Below are 15,353 nucleotides of genomic sequence, written 5' to 3' on the forward strand. Positions count from 1 at the left end.
TGTTGCTTTTATTAGTGAACTAGGATGATCCCTGTATTTCTTAAAGGCACTATATCCTTCATCCGTATTTTCTATTGTCCTTTAACTTTTTAATTTATCTCTTCTAGTTGAGTTTAAAATTCCTTGTGTAGGTAATTCAGCATTCTTTTTTGTTTCACTAACAAAAATATAAGCCTAACAGTCAACCTCTGCACCCTGCTAAATGTCCGACCAACTTTCCTGCTTTATCAGTAGTTTTTTATGATTTAAATTGTTAATTATTCTTTTCTTTAAATTTAATATTTAACATAATGGAAAAATGATCAAACACGCCACCACACATAATCCGCGATTGAATGCCAGTATCCTTTATGTTTTACAAAAAAGTGGTTAATGCAATATTATTGTTGTTCTTTTTGGGTTGGAAGAACGAATGTAATTAGTAAATTTCCTGATTTAGTGTCAATTTACTCTTTAAGATATTTTCATCTGTTGGTTCTTGTTGTACAAAATAAAATAAAGTATTTTTTATAGGAATTATGTTATTTGCAAGATTTTTATGTAGATATACATATATTATATTATAAATAGGGGTTCTTTAGTAGTTGTCAGAATTTATTATTCCCTTTTTATATATGCTAGAGGATTTTATAAAAGAATTACTTTTCTAGACCTCATAAGGCCTTGTTGTTGACACACTATACATTCTAAAGGATGTCCATAAATATTTGTCGAATATCTTTGTGTTAAATGTGAGGGTGTTTAAAATTATTAAAGTTTTAATTAAAAAAAAAACAATTTTCAAAGATGTCGGTGAAGTATCAATGATCATACTATAAAAATGTGCTCCTCACAATTGAGACAATAATTCATTGATTGTTATATTATGTTATAAATAATCAACAATTTTACAGTAGCATATCCAGGCATTGTAACTGTCCTAATTCTACGGGCTTAAAAATAAGTTAACAAATCTGGGATTTTAAAATATTTAATTTATTATAAGAATATATAAAATACAAAACATATACATGCTAAAGATAACTTTAAAAAACTACTAATGCCTCCTTAAAATAAGGCACATAAATAGAATCTACTCCAAATACAATAAGTTGTATAAAATGTAAAGTATTAGGATTTTAGCAATTTTAAGTTAATGTTAATAAAAACAACAATAAATTAAATGCTTGAACAATAAAATATTAATGGTTACAATATATTTTAAAGGCTACAGCGTCCAAACTCTATCACTAAAATGAGACTTCTTGGTCATTTTTTTAAAAAATGGTTAAAATATGTAAAAAGACTATAATGGGTAAATATGTGCTACAGACATTAAAAACAATTTACAAATATATACGTATATAAAAAGGTATCACAATTAATAAATAGTTCTCTGCAACAATAAATATTAAAAATTGTATAAAAATAGGTAAGTTTATATACAATATTACAAATGTATATAAACATCTACTTCAGAACAATATTACACATAAACATATAGGATATGCTATCTTTCATAAAAATACGAATAACTTTCTATATATACAAAAAATGTTACTTTTCCATGAATTTTTATGAAAGATCATCCTGTATGTTATTCTGTATATTCAACCAATTCACCCCATGACAATCCAGTTTTAATTTTAACAGGAAAATGCCCAAATACAAAGGCCGAATTTTCCATTCCCTTTCTAATAATTTTTGCCGTCTTTCTCACATACTTCTCAGGCACTTCGTACATAAGTTCGTCATGTAAATGAAGTATTAACTTCGGTTTACAGCGGGTCTTTTGAAAAATCGAATTTATGCCATCCTCTATCGTTATCATGGCGTTTTTTACTATATCCGCCGCTGATCCTTGTACTGTTGTATTTACCGCTTGTCGTTCTGCGTGACCTAAAAATCAGTGAAAAATGTGAATTTAATAATAACAAAAACACTGATACAAATTTTACTCTTAAAACAATACCTCTAACAGCCAAATCACTATCGTTTATATGAGGCAAGTATCTCCTTCTACCAGTAAGCGTTTCCACATACTGGTTCTTCCTGCACAACTCCACAGTTTTTTTAACAAACTCTTTTATTCCCGAATAAGTATTTCGAAAACTTTCCATGAATTCAACCACCTCGTCCTCGGAAATGTTTAGCTGGTCAGCCAAGGTCTTTGCTCCCATGCCATAAATTATACCATAACAAAGTTGTTTAGTGTTGTGCCTCATTGCCTCTGTGACCTTAAATTTATATTAAATATCCATTGGAAATTCCTTACTACTTAAGCATTACCAAATCTTCAGAGACGTTATTCCATTTGGCTGCCACCGATTTAAAAATATCTCCAGGGTTGTCCATGATGTTTTTTAATAAACTATCCTGGGATAAGTAAGTAAGAATTCTAAGCTCTAGTTGACAATAGTCAGCTGACACCAAGATAAATCCTTGTGATGCTGTGAAAGCTTTACGACAACTAATAACAATCTCCTTTTTTAATGTAAAGTCAGTAACTTTGAAATCTGCAAGGTATTATTATCATCCCAATAAAAAATTTAAAAATATGCTCCTAATTAATTACCTTTAGTGACCATTTGAATGTTAGGTTCATGCATAGTAATCCTACCAGTGGCAGTATGGGTATAATAATTCCCATAAATTCGGTCACTGTCACAGGCCCTTAAGAAGGGATAAACCATTTTGGTAAGACTATGGTTTATTTTACGCCAGTTGATGACCAATTCAGATATTGGATGGTCACTTTGCTCCAAAAACATCCGTTTCGTACTGCCCTTCTTCCCTTTATACAATCCTGCAGAATACATTTAAGAGCTAAGCATAAGAAACTGAAGAGGGTTACTTACTAGTTACTTTAGAAACGTCTTTTGATGAATTGAAGTTAAATCTTCTCCCTGCTAAAGAGTATGCCTTTTTCTCAATTGCTCCTTGTTGAATTTTCATCATATCTGCCAAGTCTTGTAAGATCACGCAATTTATACCCATTCCGGTTAATTCTAAATTGGCCAGGCATACTTGGGTCTGCATTTCTAAATCTAAAATTCAAAATATTCTAATTTTCTGCTATATTAGTCCTATCCTTATCTTACCATAATTGCTAGGAAAATGTGGATTCATAACGCTTTTAATTTTAGGCATTGTTTCAGTCAATTTTTTAGTTAGTGTCTCTATGAGCCTCCATGCATAAACTGCCTCAACTACTGACTTTACTTTAGAAATAACACTCTCATCTACTAGATCAGCATCTTGTTTTAAACGTTTGAGTTTTTCAAATAACGTGACAACAGCTTTATTAGATTCATGAGAATAACTCTTTGCCTATAAGTAAGAAATGTGTAACAACTTGCCTCCTATTTTGTTAAAAACTCACCATTTCTTCCAAATTTCTTTCCCTCTCTTCAGCATCTAAGAGCCAATCGGCAACTGCTGGATCCTCAATCTTACATCTAAAGTCTATATCACAGCATTGCTTTAAAATCTTAATTTGTTCCTTAGCATTAAACATTCTAACATATCTCTTTTCATCTCCAAAAACAGTTCTCAGTTGTGTAAGCCATTGTTTTGTCTTAATAAGATTTTTTGTGGAGAGATAGTAGGTCTCCTTGCCACCCCAATAAAACGCCAAAGCTTCTACCCTCTTATCTTTAAATCTCATACTATGTAATGCACTACTAATATTATTATTTTGCCTTAACTCCAAAATATTCGCACCAATTACAGGCTTAATTTCTTTTATTTTATTCCAATAGCAGCATAAGGAAAATTCTGATTTCTCTTGAAGCAGTCCCAAAAATGACGCTACTAAAGAGTCTTCTGCAGTGCATACATCAACAATTGCTATCTCCATAAGAACTTCGATTTCACTAATACTATTATCTTCTTGTTTTAGCTGAAGGGTTTTGCTTGGAATCCCAACAGATACTTTTCTCATTGGTGTTTCTTTGGTAAGTACATGTTTTGAAATGGTATTTTTAGTGCCAGTTTCAACATTAGTGAACAGTGGAGAAATTGATTTATTTTCACTATTACTTGTAAGACTTATCTGAGAGATCCTCTTTATAGTGCTGCTGAATGGAGTTTTAGTTACATTATTTAGCATTTTGATTTTCTTTGGAGGAGTTGATTCTACCAATGAATCTTCAGAAGATAGTTCTAAATTATTGGCTGAACGATTTCGTTTTCTTGATGATACCAGTATGTCGTCTAAATTAGCATTACTTGTTGATGGAACTAGCTGTAATTGGTTTTTACCCAAATAGTCATTACTATTTTTCTCTATTTCATGAGTAAAATTAAAGTCCTGCAAGGCTTTGTCAAAATTGCCTTGTGTTTCAAACTCATCAATATTACAATCACTTTTTTCTGACATACCAAAATCTTCAATGCTAATCTGCTCAAGGATCAAAGATTCTCCACTAATAAATCCTGTTGATGATTTTCGCGATGTGTTTTTAACTGGGCTATTGTTACATTCATCTTGCATTTGATCACACTGTTTCAAATCTACAATTTCCACTTTTTCTTTACACCCAATATCAAGGTTCTCTTCTATTCTGGTGAAACTTATATCCGAGAACATTGAGCAGCTTGAATTATTAGATAAATTAAAATCATATGATCTCTCACTTGCAACTGATTTGGGCGATTTAGGACTTTTAGGCTTTTCAGTGTCTACAAGCTTCTTATTAATAACAGTCTCAAAAGTGTCTGTTTGGTAATCACTGCTATATTCAGGACTTTGATAAGTTTTTTGCTCCAATTGTGTATCAGCATGCATAACTTCATCTGCTAAACTAAGATCTTCATTTTTATCTAGAGTGGATGCTTTATTAGGACTTAGAAAACTTTGGCTCTCTTCTTCATCTCCAAAACTAGACAAATTGCTTTTAATACTTGAATTCCCACTAGAGTTCTCTAGTAAATCAGGTGTTTCTTCTTGTTCTTTAAATTCATCTATTACTTCTTTATCTTTTTCATTATGATTTTCTTCTTCGACCTCTACAACCGATTCCCTTTTCGTAATATCATCACTTTTATCGCCCTGCGAACAAGCAGATGACTCCCACTTTGCCTCCTGCAGTCCCATTTCAGTTTTTAAATAGTTCCTGGCATCTTGCACCAACAATTCCGCCGCCTGCCTTTCTGTCAGTCCATCTTTGCCAGTGATCCACACAGTTCTTAGTTTATTTCTTTGTTTATAATCAAATTCTGATTCGCCTTCTCTCTCCTTACTTCTCTCAAAAGGTCCTGCCCTACAAAGAACGGTCTCGACGGTAGCTACATCATGATTGGCTAACTGAACTACAGTTTCTATCCCAGCGTTATATAATGTTCTAGCAAGTTTGCCGTTTAGCGATGGTAGTCGCATCAAATCTAGTAAGTCACGGCTAACGCCAAACTGCATTCTATCCTGAAACTGAGCCAACAGGATTTCCACACTTGCCCAACCTAACTGGCGACTAAAGGACGTTACCATTCCAGCAAATGTTGAGGCGGATTGTTGTAAAGATTGGAGCATGCCCCGGTTACAGTTAAATTTTGCACACACATCTCCAAGTGGTATTTCATTTACTAAGTCTTGCAAAGCCAAAGCGACAAAAAATCTCTTATGCACCATGAGTTTCTTATAGCCAGAACTACTGTTTGTATCTATTTTTCTTCTACTGGCATTAACAATGTATGCCTCTCTAACGCCTACTAGTTCACCAACTCTTTTCATGGCAGTTGGTAGTTTTTCCCATAGATTCAAATAGAACATCCAATCAATATTACCCCAAGAATGGCAAGCAGAATATGGAGTAACAAGATAAATTAAATGAAGTTCTGATTCCAGAACAAAACATTGCCTCGCTTTTTCCAATTCTGCAAAGAGAGCTAGTCCTTCATCAGGTGCTATGGAAGAAGATAAACAAGCCTTTCCCAATGAAGTTGCAACATACTGAGAAACCTGGTTTTCCAAAGACTGAAGTCTGATAAATTCATTCTTTTTGAGATATTCAATGGCTTCTCCTATAGGATCTTCCAAGCCCCCATTGCCTTCATTAATAACAGACAATAGGGTGCAATTGGTAAACAAAGTGACATCTTCTGGCTTTGAAGCTACTCCACTAGCAATAACTTCCAAAATGGCCCTCTCAAGTTTGTCACCTGTTTCAAGACAGCTTTGTACAGCTGGCAATTGTCCACTCAAAAGTAATTTGGCAATTTTTTGTTCACTTTGCTGGCATATTAAAATACTTTCCCCCATGGTGTCTTTGCCCATCCTACCGGCCCTGCCAGCCATTTGTTTATATGTTAAAAGATCAATAGGTTTTCCACAGAACACTGGACTTCTGATAATCACTCTTCTGGCAGGTAGATTAACACCAGAGGAAAGAGTTGAGGTGGCAACTATGATTTTAATGGCCCCATTTCTAAATCCAGCTTCAATAATGTCTCTTTCATCAACTGTTAGACCTGCATGATGAAAGGCAATGCCAAGGGAAGCAGTTCTTTTTAAAATTGAGTCTAAGCCTACAGGGCAAAATTTGAGTTGCTCCAAAACTTCCACAACTAAATCACTTTTTATTTGAGTACGTAAAAGTTCTCCCAATGGAGTATCTGAATTGCCTATTTTATAAAATGCCACTGCAAGTTGCTGGGCTAGGTTTTCACACCAGTTTTTTGATGGGCAGAAAATTAACACTGAACATGAATCTTTAATTGTATCTAAACATAATTGAAGAACATTATCGGTGTCTACACAAATATCTGGCAAGGGATCAAGTTTTTTTACTAATTGCATGTTTCTATCATAAATGTTGCCACCTATTATAACTTGTTCATATAGAGGTATTGGACGGAAAGTGGTAGAAAATAGTTCTGCACCAAGCCATTTTGCAAGCTGATCGAGGTTTGGAAGTGTGGCTGACATACCTACTATTTGAAGTTTTACATTTTCGTCCTTTAATGAAATATATCTGAGTTTGGTTAATAGAAGTTCAAGAATATAACCCCTATTTGAATCACCTAATAAATGCATTTCATCCACCAAAATACAACCTATATCAGACAACTTATTTTCTTCCATTAGTTTATTTATGAGACCATTAGCCTTCTCAATAGTACAAATCGCAAAATGTATAGACTTAAAACCACCGGGTGGATTATAAGATCCCATAATTGCCTCCACTCTTATACCACTGGTACCCAAAATATCTTGAAAGTAGTACATTTTCTCCCTTACAATTGACACAAATGGCAATATTAAAATCACCTTCTTTTTCCTCTCAAATATTGTTTTGATTGCAAGTATTTCAGCGACCAAAGTCTTCCCTGCGGAAGTAGGTGCTGAATAAATTAAATTAGATAATTCATGAAGAACTTTAGGATTGCTAAGGCATTCATACTGCCAGGGAAACATATTTTTAATTTTCCTTGATGAGTATTTTTTAAAGACTAGTTCTGGTAGACCCCAAGCTGAAAGTTCATAGGTATTACTAGGTGGCATACTAAGAATTTCATGGGATAAAGTGTGTGGTTGGGAGTTGCTGTTACTGGAGACATTACAGCTTATCTGGTTTAAAGATAATTGGGATACAGTACTTGTGTTAGAGTCTTGTGATTGGGATGTCACCTGTTTGCTATTTTTAAATGATTTATTATCAATGGCATTGATTTGAGTTGATGGTCCAGGTGGTGTTGCTTTTGGAGATTCATTTTTGTCACTAACATGGACATTTAGTTTGGTATCTGAATGTTCGGTTGTAGGAGAGGGTTTTTGAGTAACACATTGCTTTATATTATCTTTCTTACTGTTATTTACTGCCTGACTGTTGTTCCCTGTAATAACTTTTCCAGCTAATTCAAAATCAAATGTTAGATTGTCTAGGAAGGCTGAATCATCAAAGGATAGTTCCTGACTATCTAGGCTTTCTTTTTTCTTATAGAAAAGTTTTTTTTGAGTATTAAAAGTGAATTCATTCAAGGTATCACTCATAAAACAGTCATCTTCGTTCATTCTTTGACACTAGAAAGTAAATAATTAACGATTTAAATATACAGTTTATAGGAACTGAAAATTAACCTACCTTAATTTAAAATAAACGTAATTTTAACCAAAAATTTAATAATTTTTGGTTTCGTTTCCTTTTAAATTTGCCAAATATTCAAAATAAAAGAATGACAGATGTAGATAAATAGAAGTGAAGTTAGTGATTTTCACATTTTAAGTGGGCATTGCTACTAGTTGCTATAAGTATATACTGTCAGGTTGCTAAAGAAAAATCGTACTTAGTGCTGGGTATGACGTAAGAAGGCAGATAAATTATATTTGAGGCGTGCGGTTTCAAAAGTCTCCTAGATCCAAGATAAGCAGTTTTACAGAAAATGTAAAAAACCTGTAGTATCAAAACTATTTAAAATACATTTATAAAATTTATTATATGTAAAAATTGGACCCTTCTAATGAGGTTTTTTGACAAAAAACATATTTTTAGGTGTAACTAGAGAAACAATTTGATAAAAAAGTTTGGATGTAACGAGTTTTGTTAACAAACAGTGGATTTAAAGAGTTATGAAAACCCGAAAGTGATAAACGATTCATATAGTTTATGAAATAATGCAAAATATTTTGAAAGTGTAACCTACAAAGTTATATTTTCATTAATGTACAAAATAAAATTAAATTCTAAGCCCATCGTCTTCTTCAATATTATAGATGACATCTTCAGTATTCGCATTGTCTTCCTGTTCTATCGCACTATTATTGTCAATAATATTCTTGTAGAAAGTCAAATCTTCGTTTGGTGTATATCTCCAGTCCAATCCAAAATGTTTTTTCAAAAGAGCATCAACATCTTTAATTTTAGCTTCTTTAATAGAATGAACTTTTGGCAACGGCTCAGGCTTTATTAAAGTAAGGCTTTTCCCTTTTTTTAACACTGATTTATAGGTACCAAGATCCGATCTAAAGTTTACTTCTCCTTTAATAACAATACTTTATACACCACAATACTACCTGTTTGTTGGTTTTGTTTCTTTATAGATATTCTCTTTGCAGTTGAAAATTGGAAATTGTTATTATTGATTAGGTGGCTTAATACAGACCTCAATTGCTCTTTTCCAGTCAAATATATCAGAATCTTTTTCAAGATCAAGTACGGTCGCACCATCAGATAATATTTCTCGATATTCTCGTGGATTAAGGATAACTTTTTAACTTTTTTTTCAGCTCTTCCAAAGACTCTATTAGGTGGCAAAAACGAATGTCCTACATTGGGAAATATTACGTGAATCTCTTGAACTGAAGTTTCTGTAAAGTAAAGCCAATGCATAAGCATGCCAATCATGATGGAGTTTTTATCTTGCCCAGGACAACCATAGCAAAATAGCTTAATCCACTTAGTTTCTGCCAGATTAAGTGTGGACAATTTGTGATTAACCATTGAAACTATTTCATTAGATCCTTTTCCTCCTATGTTCTCGGTCCAAGTGTAAGAAGTTACAGTATCTTTTGTTTGTGTTGCCTTAGAATAACCTTCACATATGGTAAAGTTATACGAATAAAATTGTCTTGAATAATAGGCTGACTGGTCTGGAACGCGCGGCAGCACCAAGAGTTTTGAAATAGTATCTACGAAGGAGTGAGAGAGTTCTGTTACCGTGGCCGGAATATTACATATAATTTTTATTGGATTGAAGAAGTTTTAGTGCAGATATTATTTAGAGAAAGATAAAAAAGCAATTATAGATGGCAGCAGGGCCCTTACCTCATTTTTTATATAAAATGGATTTTGAGAGTTTAGAAACCGGACGCCTCATTTATTATTATATATAATTTTTTTTTTGTAATCATTGATTTGAAATTTCGCACTAGCTGATTATGTATTTTTACTATCTGTACATGTTTAGGTATACTGCTTTGTGTAGCTATTTCAGCATTTTTTTTTAAATTTTTTACTTTTTTAAAAAATTTTTACATTTGGGTGGCATTTGGGACACATATGATAACTCCAAAATTAATGTTGCTCAGTACAGACATTTTAAGTTGTGGGCTGGTTTTTTAAATCGCATATAATAAATAAATTAAACTAGCAATTATCATTGAATACTTTAATATATCAAGATTTAGATATAGTAAGCAAAATATGTGTACATAATTCTGTTTTTAATAAAATGGCACATATCATATTTGTATCAAACATATAAAATTAAAAATAATTCTATGGAAAAAACTTATCAACTAAAATCTTAACACTCTAATACACTGTTGGCTAAAACCTCAATTTTTGAAACCTTAATGTCAAATTTTAGAAATTGAAATTTATTAATTAAGAAAAACAGTTATTCATCAAAATTTTCATCACTGTCGCTCACATATTGTGGTGTTTTGGTTGGAGTGTGCTTTAATGTTTTGTAAAATCCATGATAGATTGGGTCAATAAATGGCAGAAGGTCAAGAATATGTTGATATTTTAATATGTCTATATTTAAAGGCTCGTTATATGCTGGAGGTATTTCTATATTAGACATTGAACAAGATTTGCCTCTTCTTAGCATGGTAAAAAATCGAAAATGTTCATCGGAATTTAATGTATATTTGAAGCCGATGTCATTATCCTTTTTGTAGTATAACCAGAATATGCTGTTTTACGCAAAGCATGATTTATCCTTGTCAATATTTCTTTTTATGAAATGTGTGGTTAAAAGTTTGGAAAATCCAAAAAAATCTGTCTGTCTCATAAATTTTACACAAAAATGAGGGCTAGACATTTTTATTATAGACCCAGTCTTGTGGAACTGAGATTATGGGATTGCATTTTTTCATAAACCGTTCTATAGTGGCATGATCGGTATCACACTCTAAATGAGTATGCCCTGGAACTAGGAATTTGTGATGAATTTCTTTCAACGTATTCTTGTCATCAAGTGCTTTTAAAAACATCATCGGTAATATGCTATTCCGATTTTGACCAGGGCACGTATCAGAATAGAGGATTAGAGTTTCCACATGGTCTGGTAAGTCCTTAATAAAATGAAACAAGCAAGACGCGATCTCATCGGCTCCTCGTTGTGCTACACCTTCGTGCCATATGTAACACGAAGTTTTTTTTGTAGTAATATTGCGGATCGTCAGATTAAATGTCCATAACTTTCTTTTGTAGAAAGACACACTAGCAGTCAAGTTGGGTGTAGCCAAACAGTTTTGTAAGTCAAATGCCGCTACTACAATCCTGCCTAAACTTTGCTTACTTTTTGCTTTATCACCTGTTTTTCTTGCATAGTGAAAGGAAGCCTTGTCCTGATGTCGTTCACTCTCCGTTTTTAATTGGGTTTATTCCGCCTCGTCGACAGAACATTTTAATTTTAGAGAAAATGCGTCACACGTTTTGCACGTATCATTACTTGGTTTCTTAAATTTTAAGTTTAAGGTTATGAAAACATTGCGAAAAACAGTTAGACCCAAAGGCTTTGTAGTTGGATCAGATCTTGTACTCTCGAATTTTTCTATATAAAGCGTATACAATATCTGGAAGTTTAAGTGTTGTGCTAAATATCATTTTGTAGTATGATTTCTTGAGTAATGGCTCTCATAAGCCGGAAAAGTATTAATAAAATCTCTAGCAAATGAGATGTCCGCTTCTGATCGTTTATTTCCTGAAGGTAGCGTGCCTCTTAAATCGGACTTCAGGATGATAGAGGTAGGGGATATTTTCTTTTTTTTAATAGCATCATCTAAGAAACCTCTGGTTTCACCAAAAACGTTCAAAAAGCAAGTTTTGCAGATGTGAGCATTAATGCCGTCTAACTTATTAAGTACTGTGATTTGTCTATCTTTTGCTGATTTATTACACCTTGTTCGTTCTTTCGGTTTTATTGTAATTAAACTACCTAAATACCTTTTCTGTATATCTCTACTTGGTAGGTTTCTGTAGTCAGTAAAGATTTGCTTCATGTCAATATGGGCAGTTTTTAAATGGCCTTTTGCTCGGCAGCCTTCAGAAACTGGTCTTGACGTTTTTGCTAGAATACTCTTACCTTTGGCAGTAACATATGCCTCGCCTTGTTTTCTACTTTCAGAACGACTTTGTCGCAATTTTCTTTGCATTGAACCCTGCCCTTTTTTTCTCTTTCTAGTTGAATTTGTAATTAGCGATAAAGGGATGTCATCGTCTGACTCATTTTGGGTTTCTTCAGAAACATCAGCTTCATTGTCAGTCATCTGCTCTTTATTTGATGGTTCCCATAATACACTAGATCCAGAACTGAAATCAGTTGGTTATGATGGAAGATGTGGGTTATTTTCAAGGCTTAGGTAAGTATCAGTCTGTTCCGGCTCTATAAAAGTGATCACTTGTTCAAAAACCGGTAGCCTTGACCAATCAGGGGAACAATAATACGCTATCGTCTTGGCGACGACGAACGAGTATAAACGAGTCATTATGATAAGTACAAATACACTGGAAAAAAAATTTGGTACATTTATGTTATATCCCACTTACATAGAAGAATTCACAAAACAACTAATTAAAAAGGATTTTTTTTTGGTAGAAATATGGTAAGTGGGACATAACACAAAATGATCTAAATATTTTTTACGATATTTGGTTTAAACATGAAAACTACCACTTATTACAATTGTATCAAATTGTTTTACCTTAGTTTTTTTGTTAAACACATGATATGATATTTTAAAATTATTATACCAAACAAATATTAAGCAAATAGGATTTATCGATATTTTACCAAAGTATAACCGACTTACTATTAATGCTGTACTTATCATGGTTGGATCAAATAAAAATTTATAAAAAATTATTTATATTAGTGAAGTTAACAAAAAAAAAACATTTTTTGGAGTTAACATAAATCTCCCAAATGTCACATATTTTTTTTTTATCATAAAGATATTTTTTAATGATTTTTTTTTGACATGGTATACATTAAATTGTATATTTTATAATAATATTTTTGGCTACTTACAATTTTTAAATTGTATTAATCTGTATATATTGTAGATATTCTATTCTATTTTTTTTTTTAATTTTGTTTTGTTTTTCTTTTTTTTAATTGTGTTTTGTTTGTATTTTTGTGTCTTTTTTATTTTATAGCTTTGTCTACAAAATGTAACAATTTCTTGACAATAAAGCATTGATTGATAATAAATACCGCCTCAGATAATATTTGTCTCGACATCTCCTTGAAAAGTTTGACTAACTCAGGTTTGTACGTTGTTTTTAATTTTAGGCATGATACCAAGTTCTCATCAATAAGGACTTCTCAGTTTATTTTTGATAATGTTCATCAAAAAAATTGTTCGCATATATATATAGAATCGAAAAAAGAAAGAACAGCAAACGCGAGTTTTTCAGCTGATCGTAAGAAGCGTTAAAAATGATCATGTCTTCCCTGTCCACGTCATTCAAGTCACAATTGTGTTGTGACCTATCACATTTCTTCTTCTTCAATATTTCCAATTCAACAGAAAGATGTTCGAATTTAGATCGCCTTATCTCCTTGTTTTTTAAATTCACCAATTGTATTTCAAAGCTACCAATGTAAATATTAAAAGGAGAAAAGTTCAACTCGGTTATCATTGCATTAAGAGCATTTTTGACAATTGCTAAAGTTGCTCTGCTTTTTTTAAATTCCTGAAACATATTTAAAATTACTATTTTAAAATTTTGTTTTTTATTAGAGGAATTATTTTCTTGGCGATGCTTCAGCAGGTTCTAGAAGTGAAACAATGTTTCGCTTTCAAAATCCTGAGCAAAAATTGATAATTTGTTTTCGAATATTATGACTTCTTCTCCTTTCCTTTATAGTTTACGATTAAGCTGATTTAGATGAGACGTAACGGCTACCATGAAATAAAAGTTTTGCATCCACGGATCATCTGTTAGTTCTAGAGAGTAAGCACCCTTCTCAAGGAAAAATGCTTTCATTTCTCTTGATAACCAACGCACCTTGTTGTGAAACAGAAGATCAGCGTATACTCACTTTCCATTTTAAATAAAAATTCTTTGACTTGGCGATGATTAAGTGCTTTTGCTAAAATGGTGTTGACACTGGTAATCACTGATTCCATAACTTTACAAATTCCATCCGGAAATATTTGCGCACAAAGCGCTTCTTGGTGAAAGATACAATAGTAAAACAGTATCCCGTGATAAATTTTTTATTTGAGTGACAATATTTCATTGAGTTGTTAGGTCTGAACAAATGTTGTGTACCCTTTATTTTATTTGAACTAAGTTATCCTTTACTTTATCTTCACAATCGAATAAGTCGTTTTTCTATATTAGATAAGCTAATGGTGATGCAGTTGATCAAGATTTCCATAATGCGCCGGAATGACAATTCAATTGTAACGATCGAACGAATATAGAACCTCAAAGCAAAATAAAACGATGCAATAGAAAAGAAGAAGAAAGTACATTCGCTCAATAGCCTTATGCAATATCTCAATATTACTAATTTATGGGTGGGGTAGATTTACACGACAATGGCATTGCAAACTGGTGGAAAATTTTGGGAAAGAAATTTTGGTGGCCGATATTCTCTAATGCATTGGTTAGTTTGGTGGTAAATACGTGGAAAATTTATAATTTAGTAAATGAAGATGAAATGACTCAAGTAGATGTCAAATCATAAGCTCTACGTCTTCTATAAGCTGATATTTGTAGATCTGTAAGAAATGTTGGTACTTATGGGTGAATTTAGATTTGATAACCAGCAAGGCTAAATTTTTAAGGAATGGTTCCTCATACTCAAAATTGTCGGCTCATTAAAAATAATAAAACAAATTATAATACTATAGTCGTTCGCTTACGGAACCAGCAATAAAAATTGTATTTTTTTTTGAAAATAGAACATTACATTTTCAAATTTATAAATATTTTGAGTTTTTATGCCAGCACATCTAGTAAACATCAGTAGCTTTAGACTAGACCAAAACAAAGAGTTATTTAAAAAAAAACTTCTATGATTTGTATTCAGTGGTTGGTTCATGCACCAGTTTTTTTTTTCCTAAAATAAGAAAAAAATACTTTTTTTTTTATAAACATGTTTTTATGTAGCAGTTAATAAATATTAACAACAACAGATAGTATTTTATTTCTGATTTATTTCCTTAATATTAAATGGGTTATTTGCGAATAATTTAAAATCCAAAATATTTCGACTTTGTATTGTTGTTTTTTTGTAAATGGGAACCAACAGTGCTAATGCCAAAAGAAATTTTAGTCGTTGAACACAAATAAAATCATACGATGCCAACAATTCTTGAAGGGTGATTAAATGATTTATCTGTCTTAAATATTAAAGCAGACAAAGATTTTTAAAGTAATATTGGATAAAATTAGAAAAATTAAAACAAAACG

General features: G+C 32.2%; 1 protein-coding gene across 4 annotated transcripts; it reads right to left on the reverse strand.

Annotated features, from left to right (window-relative positions):
* Positions 1-1,182: 1,182 nt before the first annotated feature.
* LOC126736494 (DNA polymerase theta) lies at positions 1,183-8,165 on the reverse strand. Of its 4 annotated transcripts, XM_050440871.1 has the most exons (8): positions 8,061-8,165; positions 3,362-7,999; positions 3,081-3,309; positions 2,838-3,026; positions 2,555-2,785; positions 2,269-2,495; positions 1,952-2,216; positions 1,183-1,878 (listed from the first exon to the last, which is right to left on the reverse strand). In XM_050440871.1, exons 2-8 carry the CDS (start codon positions 7,988-7,990, stop codon positions 1,577-1,579), a joined length of 6,072 nt encoding a protein of 2,023 aa, XP_050296828.1. In that variant the 5' UTR covers positions 7,991-7,999; positions 8,061-8,165; the 3' UTR covers positions 1,183-1,576. The 4 variants fall into 4 exon arrangements, 3 of the variants coding, with proteins under 3 accessions (XP_050296828.1, XP_050296830.1, XP_050296829.1); XM_050440872.1 differs by lacking the exon at positions 1,183-1,878 and having other exon boundaries at positions 2,063-2,209; XR_007660679.1 differs by lacking the exons at positions 1,183-1,878; positions 1,952-2,216 and having other exon boundaries at positions 2,348-2,495; positions 2,845-3,026.
* Positions 8,166-15,353: the final 7,188 nt, after the last annotated feature.

The sequence above is a fragment of the Anthonomus grandis genome, chromosome 5 (genome assembly GCF_022605725.1).
Source record: "Anthonomus grandis grandis chromosome 5, icAntGran1.3, whole genome shotgun sequence".
Taxonomy (NCBI): domain Eukaryota; kingdom Metazoa; phylum Arthropoda; class Insecta; order Coleoptera; family Curculionidae; genus Anthonomus; species Anthonomus grandis.